Raw genomic sequence first — 24,705 nt, forward strand, 5'->3', positions numbered from 1 at the left:
CTCGATGGGATGATCTTGATAATCGGTAAGTTTGTAGGTGGGTGGATTGGTATTTTTCACCTCACTCACGGTGAATATTTCAGTCGTTCAATTGGGTGTATAGCCTTTTCCGAATATATTCTTGTACTTGCTGATTCGAACTCGATCGCCTACACTGAATTTCCGCGCTCGATCACTTCGTTTGATTTGCCGAGGCTTGTACACGCTACGATACAGCTGTTTTTCATTCTCCGTGCTAACATCCTGTAAGTTTTATTCGAATCGTGCGATGCTTGGTGCTATTGTAGGACTTCATTGAATCAACCCAAAATATTAATCTACTTGTGAAATCCTAGGAGAGTAAACCGCATCCACATTTTATTTTTTCAATGTTCGACTAAAACATTCGCATATCGACGCCTTTAAGTTGCTGAGTGTCAAATACATGTTGATATTGTGCTGCATTCTGAGGGCTTTCAATTTTCTGTTGTGAAATTCTTTGCATTGATCAACGTATAGATGTGCAGGTATACGGCTCTGAGTCAGTACAGATTTCATAGCAGCAGCCGCATCTTTCCCCCCACCACGGATGAGGATGAAACAAAAATGTGACAACGGTGTTAAAGTGGGTAAGCGTGTCAAGGATGCCAAAAGTGCAACGTTGAAAACCGTCACGTTTAACGATTATAAGCATCGCATGGGGAGGCTTACAAAGAGTTGGTCCATACCACAATGCCTAATACGTAGTAAAAAACATGAAGTTAGTCCCATTGTACTGAAAAATTGACGTTGAGTTGGCAAGACTGTAATATGCAACTGGTACCTGGACAAACAGACGCAATACCTTGAGGGGGTTACCACCACCCCCACAATAAACTGACCATAGGATAGAACTGAGGGCATAGAACTGCTGTAAGGACAACCCCATCATCAAACAGAGATAATTCTTCAACAATACGATAGATCCGTGCGAAACTATACACATTTACCACCACGGTTGAAGACGAAACGATACATATCAACATTATCAAAGTGAGCAAACGTGTCAAGGGATGCGAAAACTGCAACGATAAATAACATCACGTTTAATGATTATAAGAACCGTCTGAGGGGCTTACCAAGAGTTGATCAACCTCACAGTGTTTAATACGTAGTAAAAAACGCGAGGTTAGCCCCAATGTACTGAAAAATTGATCATGAGTTGACATGACGGTAATATGCAACCGATACCTGGGCAAACGGGCACCAGAACTTGGAGGGTGTGCTGCAGCCCCGCAATAAACTAGCCGTAGGCTGGAACCGAGGGCATAGAACCGTTGTAAATATATGCGTTTGATACCCAGGGCAATACTTCATGAAGCAGAGACGTTTCGCCAGCAATACGATATTGAGCAGATCGAAGTTTTAAAATTCGAATACCATGTAAATTCATGTATTCATCAATTATTTATTTATTTATTATTAATATATTGAACAATTATTCATATTTATTCGTTTACCACGAAAAAAAGTTTTCCGAAAATGGAAAAAAGTTTCCAGAAAACGAAAAAAAGTTTTCCGAAAACTTTTTTCCCATTTGATTAACACGTAAAAAAAGTTTTCAGAAAATGAAAAAAAGTTTCCAGAAAACGAAAAAAAGTTTTCAGAAAATGAAAAAAAGTGTTCAGAAAACGAAAAAAAGTTTTCCGAAAACATTTTTCCCATTTAATTAGCACGTAAAAAAAGTTTTCCCGAAAACATTTTTCCTATTTAATTAACACGTAAAAAAAGTTTCTAGAAAACAAAAAAAAGCTTTCAGAAAATGAAAAAAAGTTTCCAGAAAACGAAGAAAAATTTCCGAAAATGAAAAAAAGTTCACCAAAAAATAAAATAAGCATTAATCGTATCGAAAAATTATAGATTATCATTATTATTATTATTATTATTATTGTCGTCGTCGTCGTCGTCGTCGTCGTCGTCGTCGTCGTTATTATTATTATCATTATTTGAAGGCCTTTGATCACGGCAGGCGATGGTGGAGGTACCCCCTGCTACCAGGGTCCGGCACTATCGACGTCGAGGCCGCCTGCAGCCCCTCTGTACCGCGGTCTAGGAGGACCTCGATCCTCGCTCTTCCAAGGTCGTCGCAGGAGCTGTCCTTGCTCGAGTAGTAATTACCCCTGGATTTAGAGTTCACATGATTGAGGTACGCATACGACGTCCTGGCGCGGAGCTTCGGGGGCGGCTGTTGTGCCGAAGGTGGTCTAGTGGAGTAAGTCTCCCGCAAAGCATTTCTAGATACCAGGTTCGATTCCTGGCACCGTCGTTAATTTTTCTATTCACCAAAAACATGTTCGAATTCACTTCTCTTTGCCAATGCCGTTAAACAATTTATCATCGACTTCTCTAATGCTATATACTTGAAGTTCTGTCCCGATTTGTGTTACCTGTAGCTCAACTACCGTTTTATAACTCGTCACAGATTTTGTTGAATCATGGACTACTAGCAACTCAACTTTGACTTCGTATTTCCCCACTTTAAGAGAACAATGAAACTCTCCCCGAGTTGAAGATTGTCTTTCGACCGTATGCAAAAACTATTCTATCAGACCTTATTGCCGAAACGCAACTTATACCTTGCTTTCTGCACCATTGCCACGTATCATGACTTATAATATTTCACGCTGATGCCGAATCGACTACGATGGCCATTGATATTCCACCTACTTCAGCGGAATCTGTCTTCTCGATCACATTATTGATTGAATCCCACGCCGTCAGTGTGAACGCGTAGTCCACCGCGCTGTTGTCCTGGCCCAAGGGGCTAGTCACTCTCGAGAATACTCGCGTCTTACTGTCTTATTTAACTTATTTGCCTTATCCATCTAAAGACTCGTCGATACTCATCGGTACTCGTCACCAGCAAATAAGTTAGATAAGGTAGTAAGAAGCGACTATACATACATCGAGAGTGACTAGCCCCTCGTCCTCGCTTCGACCATCTTGACTTGATCCGACTTCTATTTGTTTTGGTTATTCGGTTTCTTTTGCCGCTCTACTTTGTTTTTAGACGTCTTTTCCGTTTTACAGACAATCGCGTAGCGACCTCTCTTCTTGCACTTCGCACATTTTTTATCCCTAGCTGGACAAATTTGTCACTTGTCATGTGACCTGAACGACCGCATCCGAAGCATTTAAAACTTTTATTCTGATCTCTAGCCATCCCTGGCGACTTGTTAGAAATCCTTGTGACCGATTCCCTACTCGTCAACTTGGCTTGTGCCATCGAGCACTTGCACGATGTCTAGTACGTCTGCCAAGGTCATCTTTTCATTTTCCAATGAACGTTTCCACAATTCCGACGACTTGCACCCACAAATGATTTGGTTCAAGCTTTGAAGTAGCATCAACATTTGTCCAAAATTGCAGTTCAAACTTCTAATATTCGGATACATGATCGAGATTTCTTTTACTTAGATAATATTTTTATTAAGATAATCAATGTTATTAAATATGAGTTCTTTAATTAGAGCAATACCACCTTCACCAGCTTCTTCATCACATAATCGTGACTGCCTGATTGGTAGCTTTTCTAAACAATTTACCATCTATGACTGAACCCTCGACAATATGAAATTGAGCCAGATTACTTGTCACGGCTATTTTTAGGATTTTTGTTGCTAGCGTCTTCACTTTTCCTGCTACCCTTGTTGGTATATCAACTTGTCATGGGAAATCCCAGACGTACATTCAAAGTAAGCCAGGTTCCTCATGATCGTCAGCTGAGATGCACCACCGCTGATAACGTGGACTACGAGTCGTCCGCATAAGTTGCTTTGTCTTACACATCTTACGCGTGGTTTTTCACCAGGCTGTCTTTATCCTCAAGCCACACCGATGCTTACGTTATATTTCCTGCGTGTCCATTTTTTAATCTTTACTTTATTCGCAATAAACAAAAGACGACCTGACAATTAATCCACCTGATTGAATAACTTATCTCGTGGTAAGCCTCGAAATTCTCTAGGCTTACCTGGCAATCCTAGGCCCGAGAACGAGGCGATAAGCCAATACCGATCGTGTGGCAACACAGGTAGGTTTCCACACAATAAACTCATATGTCTTCCTAGGGGTTTATTATATGGGTAATCCGTCTCTTTGATCACTTTTGTCAAAAATCATAAATAGGAGCCACATTTTTCCCCTTCAGTACATTTATGACTCGTGCTCAAGCCTAAGTTATACTTTTCATTTACAGGGAGATAAACCACGTAGTTAATTATGCTACTGTTACAGTTACTTTCGCCGTGGTCACAAGCACACTTGTAACACTTACCTGCACTATGGTGCTTTTTAGAAAAGTCGATATAGCCGCAGCATTTAAAACATCTGTTTAGATTAAATTCATCTACTATTCTACAACTTTGCCATCCTACGTATATTCTTTTTGTGTTCATGAAGACAGAATATACTTCTCTGTTTACTTCAAGGGTTCCCGTGTGCGACTTTGTGTTCAGCTTCCTAGTACTTTGGACATTCGGCATTCTTAATTTATCTTGCAGATCATAAAACTTTTTTCTCTCGATGATTTCCTTTTCTAATGAGTCATTTTTATAATCGAAATCTGCATTAATTCCTATAACTTTTATTAAAGGACTCTTCTGCTTGTCGATCGTGACCTTATACTATTCATTGATCACTGCTGTTCCATGAGGTTCTTAATTTCGTTTCCACCAAGGCATTTCAAAATGATTTTATTCTTATTCACTTTTTTGTATGTAGCAATTACAGGTGTTTTAGCAATGATTTTTTTCTTTATTTCCTTCTCAACATTATCTATATTATCTTTTTAACTACACTCTATAATCATAGAGGGTATGTTAACTTGATTAAAGCTATTGTCCATTATACCTTTGCTTGCTTATATTGCCAGATTTCACAACCTGAGAAAATGCGATGTTTCTGTTAGTGTTAAATTTTTCAATCAATAGACTATTTTTGCTTTTTAATTTGTCATATAACTTCATCTGGAAATTACTATATTGGTCTGAATATAAGTCGTGGTTTTTGGTAAGAGATCTTACCCTCAAAAACCGTACTAGACTTATATTCGGGACTTTGTAGAGAATTAGCATTATCAACTGAAAACTTCGTTATCGATCGATAATCCTAATATTTTAGCAATGCTACGCATATTCGCGCAGTGCGCGTGCCCAATCTCGAAGATCGAAGATTCAAACTTCAATTTTTCGAAGCATCAGTCTGAAGTCGGGGTAAACAAGTTGTTAATTTGATATTTCACGCGTGTAATAATTGAGAATTGTGAAAAATCAATGTTCGGAGTGCATATAGAGTGAAGTCTCGGGTTTCACAGACAAATCAGGTACAAAAAAAAGTTCGTCATAGTTATAATGCGAACTTCAAACTAATGGTTGTGCGGGAAGCCGAAAACACCAACAATTGCCGAGCCGTGTTAAAATACGATATAATAGAAAAAATGTATGCGACTGTTTTAGAGCACATAGATCCGGCTTCTGCCGGATTTCTATACAGAATTGGATAATCGAGTCGCAGCCTTTGTGCGCGAAAAAAGAATGCAAGGTTTGGCAATTACGTGCGGAGTTATACAATTCAAGGGATTGGAAATAGTTCCATGAGTATTCCACGAATGCGGTTTAAAACTAGTATGGGATGGTGTAAGTGTATGATGAGAAGACACGGTTTAACTGTACGGTAAAGAACACCTCTCGCCCAGTGCCTAGCCAATGATTTCGAAAAAAAACGTAGTCAAGTACCAGCGATTTGTATTAAAATTAAGGAAAGAGTACAACTATCTACTTGGCCAAATGGTTAGTGCTGACTAGACACCAGTATATTTTGATATGCCATCAAATACGACGGTCAGAGGTGCAAAGAGCGTACTCATCAAAAGCTCTGGAAGTAAGAAATTAAGGATAATTGTAATGTTGGTGGTGCTAACTGACAGCACTAAACTTCCACCGCACGTTGTACCAAAACGCAAACGGTACCGAAAGAAACGCTACCACTTGAAATATACGTTCGCTGCCAAGACAATAGGTGGATGTCTGAAGATCTAGTGCAAGACTGGCTGAGAGTGGTATGGGATAAGCGACCTGCCGCTCTGCTGAGTTGGAGGGTAATGTTTGTTCGAGATGCTTTCCGTGGGCACACAACTGTCACCGTAAAAAGTCAAATCCAAAATTTAAAGTCAGATTTAATCATCATCTCAGGAGGCATTTTGTCTCACAAGGAAACTGCCTGAGGTGCTCCCCCCCCCCCCCCCCCCCCCCCCGATTTCGACCATTTGAGGATATGTTATTCTCCATCAAAATATAAGCGATACGTATTTCTTTTTATCGGCGGAAGAACGGTTTAAAGGGGTGAATACCTTGATAGTGGTGGTAACTTTAATTTCTTCAATGGTATACAAACCATTCCATGTTAACTTTCCGATTTCTTTCAATGTTTTTTATTTGAACATATGTTCAAATTGTCGAAATCGGGGGGAGGGGGAACCTCAGGCAGTTTACTTGTCAGTTACAAGTCCTGGACAATGGTGAACAAACCCTTCAAAGGCAAGCTGAAGGGTTATACGAACTGGATGCTTGGAAGCAGATCTTGGACTCTTACACGGACTGGAAAAATATGGAAACCGTTTGTTCCTTTATTGTTGTAATAGATAAAAACTGCCTGGCAATCTGATTCTATTAAAAGTGAAACTATCGTCGCAGGCTTCAAAAAATACTGCATAAGCAACGAAATGGATGGAACTGAAGATGACGTGCTCTGGGAAAATGAAGATGCTCCCATCCCAGAAAACAAAAGTTCAATGACCGAGAAGAGCTCTGTCAAAGCCTCAGCAACTGGGAAGGACACCGATGAAAACTCTGCTGATAGAAATGTACCTAAAACCATGTCTAATTTTGTTTGACTCAAGTTCAATTTATGTAGTAATATGTAGTATATTCTAAAAAAAACTGCAATATTATAAATAAATATCCACCTGTGATAATAGGTAGTTTGCTTCTGAAATTTGACCTACATTCGGATCCAAAAAAAGTCCTGAATCAGAGGTAAAAAATTTGGGGTCTAATTGTATTCGGGCCAATACAGTATTTTTGGCGGTTCAGTCTCGAAAGTAACATTCCCATCTTTCACACCGTCTTTGCTGTTCTCTTTTACTTGCATGTTATCTTGGTATGACTTTTTTATATTTGGCTCTTGACTGGTTTAGGTAACGGTACATATTTACGTAATATGCAAGCACTGCTTTAGTAATGAACGAATCACGTAAGGAATAATTATCAGTATCTCCCTGTTGACACTTGGAGGTCATGTCCAGATGAGCATCATATATTCCGAAATCTCGTTTCTTTTGATAGCAACCTTACGAAGTCACATTTGAACCACAATTTTTCGCACACTAAGAAGTCACACATTCCATACTCTCGTCTCCCATATTCTAAGATCTCATTTCTTTTGGTAGCAATCTTACGAAGTCACTTTTGATCCACAATTCTTTGCACACTAAGCAAACTATAGATTCAACTGCTGTGTCTGGGTGTATATGACATTTAACAGTCAGCGTGACTCCCGGCACGTTATCGTTGAGGTCCAGCATCTTTCAATTATCCGAGTATGTATCATATAAAGTTCAAGTTTTAGAATAGCGATTTAAAACGAAAGTTTTTTTAACTTCATGTTACGAACTTCAAAAATTGCTGTCTTCGAAAAACTACACCCATTAAAAAATCGGGGTTTTTAACAACAGTGAAAATAGATGAAAAGTGATGAATTTTGTATTAGAGTCTGTCCCTTTTCAAGATTTTCAAGAATTCAAAGTTTTATATAACCGAGAGTAAGCCATAAGCAGAATGTCAAATCGGTATAAAAAAAATGGTTGACGTTGAAATTTTTAGCATTGATGAGCGATGCCTTTTAACGAAAAATTGTTATTTCCCAATATCGGGATGGTATAAAATTCACTACGTTGTAATAAACCAAAACAAATTCAACACCTTCAAAGTTATTGTCAAATTGTAAATTGGCGAATTTTCTAAAAATATTTCGATACGTTTACCATACTATCTTCAGGTTCGTAAAAATTTGAAGTCTTAAGAGTTAAAAACCGAAAAAAGATCAGAAACAATCAGATATAAATCATAGATGTAAGCTTTAGTTGAAAAGCGGAACTAGACAGTTACCGACCTTCATTGAAATGATTAGAATGGAAAAAAAATTAAGTGTCGAAAATTCAATTCCAATTGGGTGTAGATTAATATTTCAAGGTGCATAAATTAAAGTAAAAGTTGTTACGAATTTAATTGATAGTCTTGATCGCAAACCAATAGTTGAAGACAAATTTCTTCTATCATATCTCAGTTGCCGTGACACTCGACAGCGTAATGTACAACTTGAATATAAAAAATTGAAGCCTAAAAATGTCAACATACCAATGACACGGAATTTTGAATTCAACAATATTTTGTACCTTTTTGGTCAACAGCATCGTTGTCAGCCAAGTTCGTTTCTTTTGCAGACACCCATGCAGAAAAACAGTCATTTTCGTCCTGGCCCAAGTGTATTGTCAGCATCTATAAACGACAATAAAAATCTTGCAGTAAATGCGATAAAACGGATTTAAACAATGATCAGTAATGATTTATCGAACAAAACAAGATACGGATCATTCATCAGACAACTGAAATTCGACAGGCAGTGAAACCAAAAATAAGAGACTTGTCAAATGAATGCATGCCGAATATTTTTTCATTTCAATTTCCGAGCCAAAATCTAAGTAATTTGATATTCTTTGAAGCTAAAAGAGTATTATTAGTATCTGTTCACAAACTACGATAGTCGCTCAGCGTCAGGGCACAGGAAACTTTGATCAAATTTGTCAAACAGTACGATAGTTTTGGTTACTAAACGACAATAAATCACTGTCACTATACAAAGTAAAATTTTATTCTGGACGAATATGCAGGTAATAATGGGAATAGCAACTGACCCCGGTTTTGAGGTCGACATTGAACCAGTTAGGGACATATACAGTCTTATTTCTCTTCTTCACTTCCTGCTCAAAGTCTACTCGTCCAAGATCAACGACTTTGACAGCTTTCAAGACATCATAAAGCGCCACATTCTCCTCAGTGTCCCGAGTCAAAACGTGTCTTCTGTCATTTAATACATGACAATGCCTAACTGCAGCACCACCTATAATTTTTTGTGCAGGGTCCGAGTTACGTGGTCCCATAGTCCTCAAACCACCTCCGTTCCCCATTGCGTCTTCGCAATAGTCACCACACTGCCAGTCTTTTTGAGTAATTGTCTGCATATCAAAAAGAAATGTGAAAATAAAAAGTCTCAACTTCCGCACAGTTATAAACGAACCGATCTGCAACCTTTCGTCTACCTTTGTAGGATTACTATTTTTAGTGGGTTGCAATTTGACTTTGTTGTAGCCTGCACGATGCTATGAAAATCCCTGCATTTTTTGGCCTTAACGGTTACAAAAAACGCGTTGATCAATTTTATCACGTTTTTAAACTGGATCTTTTGTCTTTGAATTTTCATTTGTTTACATTTCATTGCGCGAAAAAGTAGACATTCTTCAATGTATGCTAAAATTTTGAGTGGCATGAACATGGCATCATAATAGGATTGGTACGAATATTCCAGGGATTTAGCATTTTCTGAATATATTTTATATTAGGGGAATTACGGACTCAATTATAATCCTACTTTAATTCCACTAAAAATTTCAGAACATACAAAAAATTGCTACTTTTTTAGACCAAAAATAAATCTATTTTTTATTTTTCCTACGATGAACTTGCAAAATTCAAAATCGCTGTTATTTTCAAACCGCTCAAACAATTGTAGAATATACCTACTTCAAAATATCTACTGTTCAAGAAAAAAAAATAAACTTATTTTTTGGGCGTTCGAATCTACAGAACTCGAAAGGCCAACAATCATGTTCCTTAGCAGTTCATAAAGATTTACCGCAAAATGGATTTCACGTTCGGAAGCATCATAGATTTTTACCAAAAACACATTAATTGATATTTTTTTTTTTTCTTGACAGGAAAAGTTGAAATTTTTACCTAAAAAATGGAAGATTTTCATCTCGTAGTGTATTTATAAGTATATTAAGTATAAAAGTATATTAAACTGAATAATATCTACAACACATGCAATTTGCAACCAGGTTGAAATTTTCAACTTAAAAAGCTAATTGGGAAAATGAGGAATCGGTCAAAATAAGGTTTTTCCTCTTCACATACCCAATTATTTATGGTAGATTCACTTGTTGCTACCCACAAGCTGGTCTGATCGGGCGTCATAGCCATTTTAAGGATCGGAGCATTTTCCTCACATATAACAGTACATTTCTCAGTTGCTCTCAGCTCTGTCATTATTACTTTTCTATCTCTTCCTCCAGATATCACATGACTGAATGTATCCGTGGCCTAAATTTGTGTATTAAGATTCAGTCAATAGAAATTCAGTAGAGGGATGATATAAACATTTGACACTTTTGATTCTGAAGGGATATCAAATAAATTCAGGGTCTTTGAAAAGGTTCGTAGAATTACAAGAAATGTTTCAGATTTCCTAATTTCGTGTAAAATTTTTTTTTTTATAGTTATTATAGTTATATCGAGTATACGCTTAGAAAAGCTTGAAATACTTTTCGTAACTTTTCAAAGTGTGTTTCACATATTTGTCTTAATTTTTTTGGCTATTTTAACGTAAATGCCACACTATGTGGCATGATGATCTGATATCCTTGGCCAGCAAATGTATCATTTTTAAAAGGAATGATTATTCCATACCGCCAAAGGATTTCATTTTGCGAAATAGTACAAAGGAAATGATTGGTATGAATACCCCCCTTGCAGGGGTACCCTAGTTGATTTCGACGTTATCGTATATATCTAAATATCGAAGTCCACGCATTCTAAACGCGAAAAAAACCTTAACAGCCCCATTCTATACACAATCCTGAACAAAAATACTCCAAAGCACTTTCGTGTGACGCAGAAATAAAGAAATGACATGAATTCTGCAAAATTTACTATTGCGATTTTGTAGAATCCTCGCTATTTCTTTTTTTCGGCCTCAAATGAAAATAGTTTGGAATGGTTTTGTTCAGAATTATATATAGAATAGTGCTGTCAAGCCCTTTTCGTGTTTGAGATATATGGACCTCGATATTTGGAGATACATACATCAATATCGAAATCCAACAGGGCACCACCTTAATATTTCTGCATAAGAGTTCTTGGATAATGCGAAATTCTCAATATCATGCTATGAAAATTGGGTTATACAATTTTTATGCAAAAATAAGACGTAGCAAATCCAGTGTTTTTAGTTGCAAATTTATGTTTGATATGACCTCACTCTCTAAAACATAAGGTGCAACTGAACCAAACGGCCAGAATGTGTAGTATCATTAATTCAGTTATTTTCACGCAATATTTAGTTGTTTTGGAAGGTTTTCGTCAAGACTTATTCATTTACCAAGGTCAGCAAAAAATCTAGTGATTCTTAGGTAAATTAGCGTCTTCATTGGGAAATTTAGCAATTTAGAAACAATTTAATGATTCTAGTGGGAAATTTGATTTTAACATAATTCCATATTTCTAGTGGAAAATTTAATTATAAAATGATTCTTTGTTTTTAGCACGAAATTCGGTGATTCAAGATTGATCACGCATTCTCGTGTTAAATTATGTGTGAATCATACTGAGAGCATTTATTATTGACAGTTGATTTTTCATGAAAACAAATCAAATAATGGATGTTTTTTGTAAATTTGATACTTGATAAAAAAACACCTAAAGGAGTTTAATATTTACAATTTTAGCAGAATTCATGAAATTCTCAAGTAGGATAATGATAATCTGAGTTGAAATACAATACGTACTAGTAAAGCCCAAACGCCTTCCGTGTGTACCCTGAAAGTTTGTATGCACCACTGTTGGCCAAGAGACCATAATTTTATGGTACCGTCTGAGCTTGCAGAGAGACATTGAGTACCATCTTTGTTTAACACCAAAGCTTTAATATTATCCGCATGCCCCCTGAGCTTCATCAATTTTGCACATGACCTGGGATCCCAGACACGCAACACTTTCTCGGTACTGCCACTGACTATCACAGTCCCAGAAGGATTCATCGCCAGGCTGTAAATAGAGTCCTTATTTCCAGTTAACGAGGATGCTGTAAAATAAAGTACGTGTACATCTATATATGATTTTTCTTATGTAAGTTACAGAGTGGCCCTCAATTTTGTTTTAAACACTCTCCAAATTTTCCTCCCATTTCCCAACCCAAAATTACGCGTTTTCCCTACTTCAACATATTGCATTTTACAACACTTTTTCTTTACTTTTAAAAACACTGAGATTCAATTATTGATTAAATAATAAGCAGACGGTTTCCAATATTAGTAAATATAAAGGCTAGATATTCAGCATACAAATTCCCATTGTGATTAATATCATCATAAATGAATATTGATAATCGAGAGAGCTCAGCAGCTGAAATAAGAGGTTGAAAAACAATGAAGCAAGTGTAACTAGTCACAAAAATGATGAAGGCAAGATTACAAGTTGCAAAAGATGCACTAACTACTTTGTAAACGATTTCATTAAAACAATCAATTTTTGACATTATGTAAGATTAAGTCTGCCGCATAAAAAACAGGATCGTCAGAAAATTTTATGCGTTGATGCGTTAGAAATTAGGAATTACTGCTGAAAAATACCCAATAATGGAGACAGACATCAGGTTCACTTCTTTACTTTTATAACAGTAATTCCAAAGTGTGGTATGTTCTGTAATTCTATATAAAATCTTGTACTTCAGAAACAACGAACAACAATAATGAGTAGGGATAAAAATGTAAGAACATCCAAAAAATACAAGAGTCACAATATCAGATTTTCAAAGACTGGAAAAGCCAATTCATAGAAGTTTAAGATGTAGAAAATCGAAATAAAGAAAAGTCAAAATGTAAAGAGGTAAAGTAGTACACCATAATATATAGAATCATTAGACTTCTGACGATACTATTTTTGCTTGCTATATTTGCATTCATTCTGACGATTTCATACTTTGGCTTTCAACATTTTAAAATCTTTTCACTTTGATTTTCAACATTTTGAAAATCTATAAATAATAATGGATCTTCGTGTTTTTGTAAATCCAATATTGTTGTTATAGGATAGCGGGGAGGTATTGACGAACGGCTATCGATACGTTTCTATACCCACTCGATATGTTGTTTCAGGTATCTTTGGGTCTGATTTCGTCACTGCTCTTGAGTAAAAGAATGGAGGAAGGAGTAAGAATTGATTCAAGGAAGGTTTATGGTTGAATGTATAAATGCTTTATTGGAATAGTGAGGAATTTAAATGTATAGTTGAACAAAGTGGATTGTCTGAATATTGGAATTGGCATACAGTGAAACTTCTCTTAACGGACACCTCCCAACAACGGATTCCGCTTTACAAGAGACAGTCTAAAAATCTCCAGAAGCACAATTCACACGTTAATATTATCCTGAATAGCGAACACTCCTCAATAATGGATAATATTACTAGTCCCGAAGATGTCTGCTATTACGAAGTTTCACTGTATATTTCATGTAGGATGGAATAGAGGTCGATTACACGAACGTTGGGATTGAAGTATATCTGATGAACAATAAAATAGAAGTGTTTTAGGACAAAAATTGTGAGTACACGAAAGGTGCTGGAATCCAGAATAGTGGGGAATAGAATAAGTGAATTGAGGGCGATAATGAGTAGTGTGAGGCTGGATGGAAATAGGACAGGATGGAGACTATAATGTTACTATAAGGAATGTGGAAGAATTAGCAGGTAGAGTTGGTCGAAGAAGATGAGGAAAGATGCGTGGTGGAACACCAGACGTAACATTATGATCGTTCTATTTTCTGATCTTACGACATTTTTATCCCCACCCATTATTCAAACAATCCAGAACTCTTTGAATAACTGATTTTTCATCAAACTTATCGTTACATTAGCGTTGTGAACTTCAACCTCATATTGATGCAACATGTTTGCCTCAGTAAACTAAATCAAATCAGATGAGTGGGATACAGAATAATTCATTACAACATCTTTGCAATTTCAATGTCTTAGAGATTGAAATTGGTTTTTAGTTTCAAAAGTTGCAGATATGTATTTATGTTTAAAAAATCTAATTTGTTCAAATCCGAATAAATGTCGATAAAAATTGCCCTGTGTTCGATCTGGACGTCTGTAATGTTAGCAGAACCATATTGGAAAAATTGATCGTTACAGATACCATAATAGGTGCTCTTTAGGTGCTAATTAGGTGTCCTTTTCAAAAATTAGGTGCTCGATTCCATTACCGATAAAAAAGGATTTTCACTCTGAGCTGCTGACAGAATGTCATCCTGGCAGCACATAGTCTAAAGGCGCGGAATATTGAGTATGGAAAAAATTACTTTATGCAAGAATTAGTTGCTCTTCAGGTGCTCTGTTCAAAAATTAAGTGCTTGAATTTATTATCTTAAAAAATGTATTTCCACTTCGTAAAGTTGTCAAATAATGGCGGTAGAAAAAAATAGTTGACCCAGGAATTATGTGCTCTTTAGGTACTGATTGTGTATACTATAAAAAATTAGGTGCTACATTTCATATCATTCGCAATTAAGTTTTACGTAAGCTTGCTGATGCAATGTATCGTCATGTTAAAGGAGCAAGTCACCCGGCTGGTGATTTTTTTTCTTGGGGTAACTTTTTACACAGAAATCTGCAGTGAAAAATATTCTTTAGATATTTTTAAATTATTTAATTTCGAAATAATAAAGGTATCTCAATATCCATCATCTTATTTCTTTGGAGTATCATTTGAAGCTCAGTTAAAAAGTTGCAAATCTCAAACTCAATTTTTACAACTTTTGAAACGTTTTTTTAGATTAAAATGCGTTTTAGACCAGTCATCCAAACAGCTTTTAACTAATGATTTGACCAAATGAAAGATCACATTTTTTTTTTTTTTTGAGTATTTCCCAAAAAATGTAACATTTGAGAATATCGATGTGCGCCGGGCTGAATGTGACGGCAAATTATGAAAAAAATTCCGCTAGTGCAAATCCAAAGTTTTCCCATCAGTTTAATTGAAATAATTCCGAAATGACGGCTCTGAGCATAAAAATGTACAGCACTTTTCATGTTTGCTATAAAATTTCCTACAAGATGAAATTGTTTCCGAATTTTTAATTTCAAATTTGGAGACGAAAAACCGTTCTTTTAACGGCTTTGAAACAATACTCAATTTCAACAGATGATTTGGAAAATCGAAGATTGGGTGGTTCATTCCATCCCTAATCTAATTCCAAACCTCCCTCCTTGCGCGATTATTAGGTTGTGCAAAATCGGTGCTTAAACAAAAAAAATACCAATTTTCCAATTCAAGGTCCAGCATGAACGGGCACCTCTATATAGGTCCTGATTTCTTGACCTAGAGTAAGACATTCAAATTTTCATAAATCGCCATAAAAATGACTTTTTTCTGACTTTTATTAACTTTTTTGATTTTTTGAAAATTTTAGTTTTAATATTTCAGTTGCCTTTAGGAGTACAGAAATTTGAGGTTCAGATATGGATAGAGCGCGGTATCCTGCTTATTTTGAGAACAATACAAAGATTACACCTCCAAAAAGCTGCCCTCTCCACATGCTCCAAAAATTTTTTTTAAATCATAGATTAAGGAGCTATTTATGCGTTCTACAATGCCGCAAACCGCGATTTTTGAGCTCGTTTCTGTTACGAGAAAATCCATTTTGTAAAGTGGGGGGATCAGCTTACCGAAAAGCTAGCCCCGCCACAGAAAAAAAATTTTTTTTAATCATTTTGATCATGTAAGAATTAGGAACTAATTAGGAACTCCTGAAATACATTGGAAAAAATGTCGTAGAAACAACCCCTATGGATATATCCACGCCCAATCACGATGAGAGGAGAAAACAAAATTCAAAACGATGAGTACTGGCATGTTGTGTGAGTTGCTGTAAAAAAAAAATTCGCTGCGATGAATTTGAAGGGTAGTTTTCTGATGATCGGAAACAAATTGGAACAGGGGGTTATTAGGGGGCAGTATCTCAAAAATCAAATCATTCATGTCCGGTTAGCTCTTAGATCGCTGAACATTTTGCCATAAAAAAGAAATCGCTGCAATGAATTTTAAGGATGGTTTTTTTTTTTTTTTGTTTTTTACTAAGGATTGAAAATCAGAAATTGTCACCACTGGTATTTAAAAGCTCTTAAATCAGGCAATCAGCACCTAAAAAGCACCTAATTCCTGAGTCAACCATTTTTATTCTACCGCTATTATTTAACGATTTTTTGAAAAGTAAATACATTTTTTAAGACAATGAATTCGAGTTAAAGGGCACCTAACTCTTGCGCAGTCATTTTTAGACTACCATAACAATGGAAAACCATAACCAATATTGGACATTTTCAGACTATGCGCTACTAGCATGACATTGGATCAGCAGCTCAGAGTGAAGAATCTTTCTTATCGGTAATAGAATCGAGCATCTAATTTTTGAATAGGACACCTAATTAGCACCTAAAGAGCACCTAGTTATGGTATCTGTAAGAATCGATTTTTCCAACATCGTTCTGCTGACATTACAGACGTCAGGTTTCCTGTGTATGCGTGGTTATATTAACATTACAAATTTTAACCTTATGTTCTTTTGAACTTATTTTTGATTCCAGCAAATTCGAAAATAATACTTTCAGTTCATTTTAATTTATTTGAACTTGAAGACCAATGATAAAGATTAAAAACATAATATTCCTAAAAATATTGTGGCAGCCAGATGTTGCATCAATCGCAGAACTATGAGCGAGATTCAAGTGATCATACTTACTGGTTACTGTATTGTTGCTAGCAGTGAGAGCAGTGAGAGTGTTGACATCCCATAGGAATATTGCTCTGTCCAATCCGGCACTGGCCACCTGTTCTCTGTCCTTGGCATAAGCAAGCGCTTTCACATAATCTTTATGCGTACGCAATGTAGACATACAAAAGCCTTTGTGAGCATTCCAAACTTTGACTGTTGTGTCCGAACTAGCTGATATCACTGAGAAAATTGATAAAGCAAAATAAGAGTAAAGAATTTGAAAGCATCAAAGAAGAAAGACAACGTGGCAAGAAGTCACTTTGACTTACAATTCTTTCCACCGCAACACGACACAATGTCGTTCACCCAGTCAGTATGATGTTCCATTGACTGGATGTACGGTTCTTTTATATTTTTGCAGTTCCATATTCGAATTATACTGTCTCTTCCTGCCGAATAGAGTCTGTGCGATACTGGATCATACTGCAGTGAGTTTACGCCAGCTCTATGCTTACGTTCAACTTCGTCTCTAATTACCATAGACACCTTTTACCGTTGCAGAGGAAAGGAAGATTCGATAATGAGCAATGTAACGCAATAACATCATTGCGAGGAGCAATGAAGGTGTAGGACAAGAAGTTACATACAAATATATGATAAATGTAACCTGTCATGTTAACATCTCGTATGATGATTTGTTTACGTTTTCACTAAGCTTTGGTTATACGGACTGATCCGTACTCACCTGGACTTTCTTCCGGGCGCTTTGGCCGCCTGTCTTGTGTGCTGCCATTGTCCAGACTTGGCCTAAGCACTTTTTGAAGACATCGAAAACCGTAGAGGTCCGATTTTTAATAAAATAGGAAGAGAAATACCGAATTCAGCTTAGATCGCGTTTCACCACTCACGATCAGCATAAACTACGCAGTGTAAAGGCAAGGAAAAGTATGTCGTATGGATTTTCAACTAAAGAAGTGACCACCGAAAAGCGACGGGGTTCAACAAGTCACCAGAAAGGCGCTCATAAGCAATCAGAAGTGACGTCCTAGCAGTCAATTCTGGACAAATTACGAGATAGACTCAAAATTGAATCGCGAAAATGAATAGGGTTGTCTGATAATAAAAAATTTTATCAGATCATTACTATATTATTAACATTATGTAATTTAAGTAAAAATTAAAGCGTAGAAATGGATTTTAGAATTGTATTTGTTGAAAAAAAATGAATATAACAAAATATCCGGCGGAAAGGAACGCCCTGTCATTGCGAAGGATGTGGCGTGACGTCATAATTGGATACCTACGTGAGATCAGTGTAAATTTATATGGATTAGACATATTTTATGCTCTGTACTGTAACATCCGACCGGAACGTCCGTATGTTTTATCGATTATTGTTATTATTATTCAAACAACAGGAATTAACAGGAACTTGGACTATTGATAAACGCAAATCATTGATTCCGCAACGTTTCGACCATTTTATTTGGCTTTCTTCAGGCGTCTATAAACATACATATAAATACAAAATATTTTAAACACAACGCATAATACATAAAACAAGATTATACAATTAATAGCAAATAAATTTACCTCAATTTATAAGCGTAAACAATATAAATCTTCTTATACAACTTCATTAGCTCCTCATAAATAATTAACAAAATTCAAAAATTTTATTAATTAAAAAGAACGCAGCTAACAGAACCGACTTGTACATGTAAATAAACTGTCGACCGCAGTCAACCTCAAAATGTACATAAATGAGGAAACAGTAAGCGAATGAAGCGCCCTTGTTTCCCACATTCACCGTCGTGGGAATTCAAAACAATACTCTAAAACATTTCTACAATATCTGAGTCAAAACAAAAATTAAATACATTAAAATAGTCTAAACATTCAAAATAAAGTAAAACTAACGTGCGTCACCAAGATAATCGTTATAGACCGATAAAATCTCGTTGTACATTGCACTCAGATTCTGGGTGTCAGTACGCTTGTTTACCGTGTCATTAAGTTTAATCCAAATCATTTCACTAACCGATCTTTTTAACCAGTTATTCTCTAAATCTAAGATCTTCGCTTTGTCAAAATCAAACCCATGACCCGAGTCGAAGTAATGTGCGGCCAGTGCTGTTTTATTCTCATCTAAGATTTTAACATTCCTACAACTATTCCTATGTTGGTAAATCCTATTTTTTAAATACTGTTTGGTTTGACCCACATAACAAAGTCCACAAGAGCACGGGATCTTGTACACTACACCTGCTCTTTGATCCTGCTGCACTGGATCCTTTAACTTAGTGTATAATGATTTTATTTTATACACGTTATAATAAGCCAGCTTTACATTAGTACCTGTAAAACAACTATTAATTTTATGTGACAAGCCCGGAACAAAAGGAAACCGGCAGTACTTGATGAAATTCGTAGGACGAACTCCACCAACCCCACCATTTGCTTTATTCTCTTTAAACTTAATGATAGCTGCACGAACAAACGATCTTGGATAACTGTTATTGGTTAACAACATCTCAATTTTTTGATAATTGTCCTCATGATACTCCTCGCTGCTAAGTCTAAACATTCTATCCAGTAAACCATGAATCATTCCCACTTTCTGTGACATTGGGTGATTGGAACAGAAATTCAAAATTCTTCCTGAACTAGTTGGTTTGGTGTACCAATTAGTCTTCAAATGGTTGTTGGATCTTTCAACCATGATATCTAGGAATGGAATACAACCATTCTGTTCCACTTCCATGGTGAACTGGATATTCTCTTCAAAGCTATTAGTATTGTTTTTGAATTCCCGCGACGGTGAATGTGGGAAACAAGGGCGCTTCATTCGCTTACTGTTTCCTCATTTATGTACATTTTGAGGTTGACTGCGGTCGACAGTTTATTTACATGTACAAGTCGGTTCCGTTAGCTGCGTTCTTTTTAATTAATAAAATTTTTGAATTTTGTTAATTATTTATGAGGAGCTAATGAAGTTGTATAAGAAGATTTATATTGTTTACGCTTATAAATTGAGGTAAATTTATTTGCTATTAATTGTATAATCTTGTTTTATGTATTATGCGTTGTGTTTAAAATATTTTGTATTTATATGTATGTTTATAGACGCCTGAAGAAGGCCAAATAAAATGGTCGAAACGTTGCGGAATCAATGATTTGCGTTTATCAATAGTCCAAGTTCCTGTTAATTCCTGTTGTTTGTATGATATATCATGGACGTTAATATAATGGATGGTTATTATTATTTATCATTTTTATTAACTAACCAAACTCTACGTACAACAATCTTGTAACCGTAAGGTATTAAAACAACCGTCTAACTATTTGGAATATCCCTAGATAGAAATAACTATGAAATTCACTAATCAAGGCTTAAAAACCATGTTACGAGATGTAGTTCGCACTACAAAGAGCTATAATATTATTATACGTTATTATATATCATTATCATATTAACACTATGATTAACTAACACCATTATATCCAATTATTATAAAACACTCGACAATGCCATTTGCACATTTTGAGCTGAGACCTACACTATATGCAACTTACGCTATACCGTATAATCTGGAGAGTAGAAGACTGTGAAACCATAGATAAATGTATAACCGATATTATGTAAAGATAGATGCACTGCTGCAATAATCCATAACACCAGAGACTGCAAAACATTCAAAACCGTGAATACCAAATATCCGTCATGAATTATACTTTCCACCGTATCGCCGTATTGTAGGTAACGTGTGCAGCGTTTTGAAGGTAATGCTGATCTCCAATGTGGAGCCATACAGAGCCTCATCTAGAGAACATATTACGAAGCTTAACGACGAAACGATTGTAGATGAATCAACTGATGGGATGATCTTGTAAAGCGAAACAACCAAACAGAATTACAATTAACGTATCAATACAATAACAATCAACCCTTTCAGGTAAACAAGGCTTATACCAGTTTTAAGGTAAAACGTAAGAAAACATATCCCTAGCTCCTTACAGGTATTGTACGACACCAAGGAATTAACTCAAAGATATATACGTGGCAACGCCTAGTAACAGGCAACCAACAAACATAAGAACAATGCTCTAATACCTTTCAAGCCAATCTATATCAATATAAGAATTAACAATTACAGAAGAGGATTATACAAAAGCACATATGTAAACCAGCTCCAAAACTACGAATTATCAAATTGTTAAATACCCTAAATCTCTTAAGATTGTTATAACACGAACACCTAAGAATATTCGCAGCAGGGCAATCCTAGTATTACATTTAATATTAAATAAATAGCAACTATGTCCCACTATTGTACTCCAGGTGAATAATGATAGTAATTAATTATAACACACATGCAATTCTACATATTTACACACTATAAAACTAACAAAATAAAAAATAACCGATATGATAATCTTAATTTATAGACCTCGTAACCAACAGGATAGTAAGAATATTTAAGAAGTAAACTACGTCTAGAACTCAGCGCATCGTGACCCCGAGAGTGCACACGGCACTAACGTCCGCGACATATGACACCACGAAACAGAGGTCACCGCTAGCGCACGTGCACTGTGATTACCATATTATGGAATAGCAGCTAGAATCGGCCCAGGTCCTAACACCTACAAAAAGAGGAGAGGAAGCACGGTAGCTAAGGAGATTGCTGCCCCAACACCAAAGCTGACGCGGATAGGAAGCTGACGGCGCAACGACCCTACGCCCACACCACCGCACCAACACAGCGTTATACCATATATAAAAAAGCTTGCAATATAGTAATAGCTAAAGAGCCAAGATCACGGGCAAACATGCGATGAAGATATCGTGCCCTAATTTTAATTCCTAGAAAAAGGGGGAAGGTACGAAGAAGTTGACACAGTAAAAGAGGAGGATCGTTCTTCGCAACGATCGATACCCATAAAAACGGCGACTGATCAGCGGATCGTCCTCTTGATTTCTACCACTAGATTCGTTCCCTTGTCCCGGTACAGTCTCGCGGTGACATCTTTTTACCTTTTGCATTTAAACCTTTCCTACGAAGTTACTGTGTCTAAAACTCCAGCGAGTTTCCAGCTCCATTTTGTCATATTAATTTAAGATCTAACAACTAAGCCACCCCGTTGTTTGTGACTTGAAATCTGAACTTACAAAATAAATCCAAGTTCATCAAAGTATCCAAATATATTAAAAGTACGGTACCCGGTGGAAATTTCTAGATGTTAGACACTGGAATCCTTTACACAGCTACAGTTACATTCACATCAATAGTTTGGGTCACCAATTACCGATAAAATATTGAAATACACCGGACAACGGTCGTTCTATCACTGTAATCGAATGAACCGAGGAATGAGTAATTGTTGGATAAAAGATTTGATTAATTGGCTCACCTTTTGAGGATTATCTGGATATGATGAATTGCAGCGTAGATTGGTGATTTAACGGAATGACTGATTTTAATGTATTTGGAAACTTTGATTAACTTGGATTTATTTTGTAAGTTCAGTATTTCAAGTCACAAACAACGGGGTTACTTAGTTGTTAGATTTTGAATTAATATGACAAAAATTGAGCTGAAAGCTCGTTCGCTGGAGTTTTGGACAGAGTAACTTCATAGGAAAAGTTTAAATGCAAAAGGCAAAAGGATTTTACCGCGAGACTGTACCGGGACAAGATAACGAATCTAGTGGCAGAAAACAAGAGAACGATCCGATGATCGGTCGCCGTTTTACGGGTATCGATCGCTGCGCAGAACGATCCCCTTCTTTAGCTCTTTGTCAACTTCTGCTCACCTTCCCCCTTTTCTAGGAATTAAAATGAGGGCACGACATCTTCGTCACATGTTCGCTCGTGATCTTAGCTCTTTAGCTATTACTATATTGCAAGCTTTTTATGTATGGCATAACGCTCTGTTGGTGCGGTGGTGTGGGCATAGGGTCGTTGCGCCGTCAGCTTCCAAGCTTGCTATCTGCGTGGGCTTTGGTGTACGGGCAGCAACCCCCCTTGGCTATCGTGCTTTTTCCCCCCTTTTCGTGGGCGTTAGGACCTGGTCCGATTTTCGCTGCTATTTCCTAATATGGTGATCACATTTCACATGCGCTAGAGGTGACCCATGTTTCGTGATGTCATATGTCGAGGACGTTAGGGCTGTGTGCATTTTTCGGGGTCACGATACGCTGAATTCTAGTCGTAGTTTACTTCTTGAATGTTCTTACTATCCTGTTCGTTACAAAGTCTATATATTAAGATTACCAAGTGTAAATATTTAATGAGAAAATGTAAATTTGAACAACTGGTGAATTTGAAAAATTAACGACGGAGCCAGGAATCGAACCTGGAATCTAGCGATGCTTTACCGGAGACTTACTCCACTAGACCACCTAGCCGCCCTAGCCGCCCTAAAAAAAAGCCGCCTTAGGGCGGCTAGGTGGTCTAGTGGAGTAAGTCTCCGGTAAAGCATCGCTAGATTCCAGGTTCGATTCCTGGCTCCGTCGTTAATTTTTCAAATTCACCAGTTGTTCAAATTTACATTTTCTCAACAAATATTCTCTCGTAGATTAATGATTTGCACACCCGCATCTCATTTATTAGACAGCATTCTGTCTTACGGGCTTCTCATCGGAAGCGAAGGATTGAAAGGGGTAAACATAAACATCTACACACTACAGTCTCCTTACATCGTGCATGCAGAGAAGAAATTCTTACTCATGTAAATATTTAAAATGCATATGTATGATAATTGATTACTATCGTTATTCATCTGGAGTGCAAAAGTGATTATTTACGAAACATAGTTTCTAATTACTTAATATTATTAGGATTGCACTGCTGTGAATATTCTTAGGAGTTTGTATATAGCAATCTTAACGGATTTAGGGTGTTTAATAATTTGATAATTCTTAGTTTTAGAGCAGGTTTACATATGTGCTTTCGTATAATTCTCTTCTGTAATTGTTAATTCTTATATTGATATAGATCGGCTTGGAAGGTATTGGAGCGTTGTTCTTATGTTTGTTGGTTGCCTGTTACTGGGCGTTGCCACGCATACATCTATGAGTTTATTCCTTGGTGTCATACAATACCTATAAGGCGCTAGGGATATGTTTTCTTACGTTTTACCTCAAAATTGGTATCGTCTTTGCTCACTTAAAAGGGTCGATCGTTAGTGTATTGATACATTTATTGTAATTCTGATTAGTTGTTTCGCCTTACAGAATCATTCCGTGAGTTGATTTACCTTCCATCGTTTCACCGTTAAGTTTCCTAATGTGTTCTCCAAATGGGGCTCTGTATGGCTCCACATTGGAGATCTGCATTTCCTTCAAAACGCTGCACGCGTTGCCTACAATGCAGCGTTACGGAGGAAAGTATAATTCATGCTGGATAATCGGTATTCACGGTTTTGAAGGTTTTGCAGTCTCTGTAGTAGGGGAGCCCAAGAGGCTAAATGGGATGTTATTTAGGCGTTGCGGGAACCTATTTGATTGTGAAGATTAGATACTGAAAAAGAAAAAAGTTCATATGATATATGCCCTTTCACTCCTGGGGGAAGTGTGTACTAATTTTAAAAAATGTAAAAAAAATTTATTACAAAGAAATACTAGAGCGCGTCAGACATTAATATCGTATACGCCCTATATGCTTCTGGTAACAGAGAAATATCAATCTTCCGGCTTACAAGTCGGGGGTGGCAGCATGAAGGGGTAGAAAATGAGAAAAAAAAAATTTTTATTCAAGCTTATCAGATATTCAGGACGAATGTTAAGTGACCTCTAAA

The 24,705-nt window shown here is 36.6% G+C and overlaps 1 protein-coding gene across 5 annotated transcripts in view; it reads right to left on the reverse strand.

Annotated features, from left to right (window-relative positions):
* LOC124305740 (WD repeat-containing protein 48) overlaps window positions 1–17,836 on the reverse strand; it is a 108,937-nt gene extending 91,101 nt beyond the window's left edge. For all 5 annotated transcript variants that reach the window (XR_006908438.1, XR_006908437.1, XR_006908436.1 and 2 more), the window contains exons 1-7: window positions 17,649–17,836; window positions 17,233–17,449; window positions 16,931–17,143; window positions 11,918–12,213; window positions 10,269–10,454; window positions 8,990–9,310; window positions 8,471–8,573 (exon numbers count right to left, since the gene is read on the reverse strand). Coding sequence is in view for 1 of the 5 variants with exons in the window: in XM_046765449.1 (XP_046621405.1) it covers window positions 8,471–8,573; window positions 8,990–9,310; window positions 10,269–10,454; window positions 11,918–12,213; window positions 16,931–17,143; window positions 17,233–17,449; window positions 17,649–17,696 (1,384 nt within the window). In the remaining 4 variants the exon portion in view is untranslated. The remainder of the gene's footprint in view (window positions 1–8,470; window positions 8,574–8,989; window positions 9,311–10,268; window positions 10,455–11,917; window positions 12,214–16,930; window positions 17,144–17,232; window positions 17,450–17,648) is intronic.
* Window positions 17,837–24,705: the final 6,869 nt, after the last annotated feature.

Source organism: Neodiprion virginianus, chromosome 5, assembly GCF_021901495.1.
Source record: "Neodiprion virginianus isolate iyNeoVirg1 chromosome 5, iyNeoVirg1.1, whole genome shotgun sequence".
In the NCBI taxonomy this organism is placed as follows: domain Eukaryota; kingdom Metazoa; phylum Arthropoda; class Insecta; order Hymenoptera; family Diprionidae; genus Neodiprion; species Neodiprion virginianus.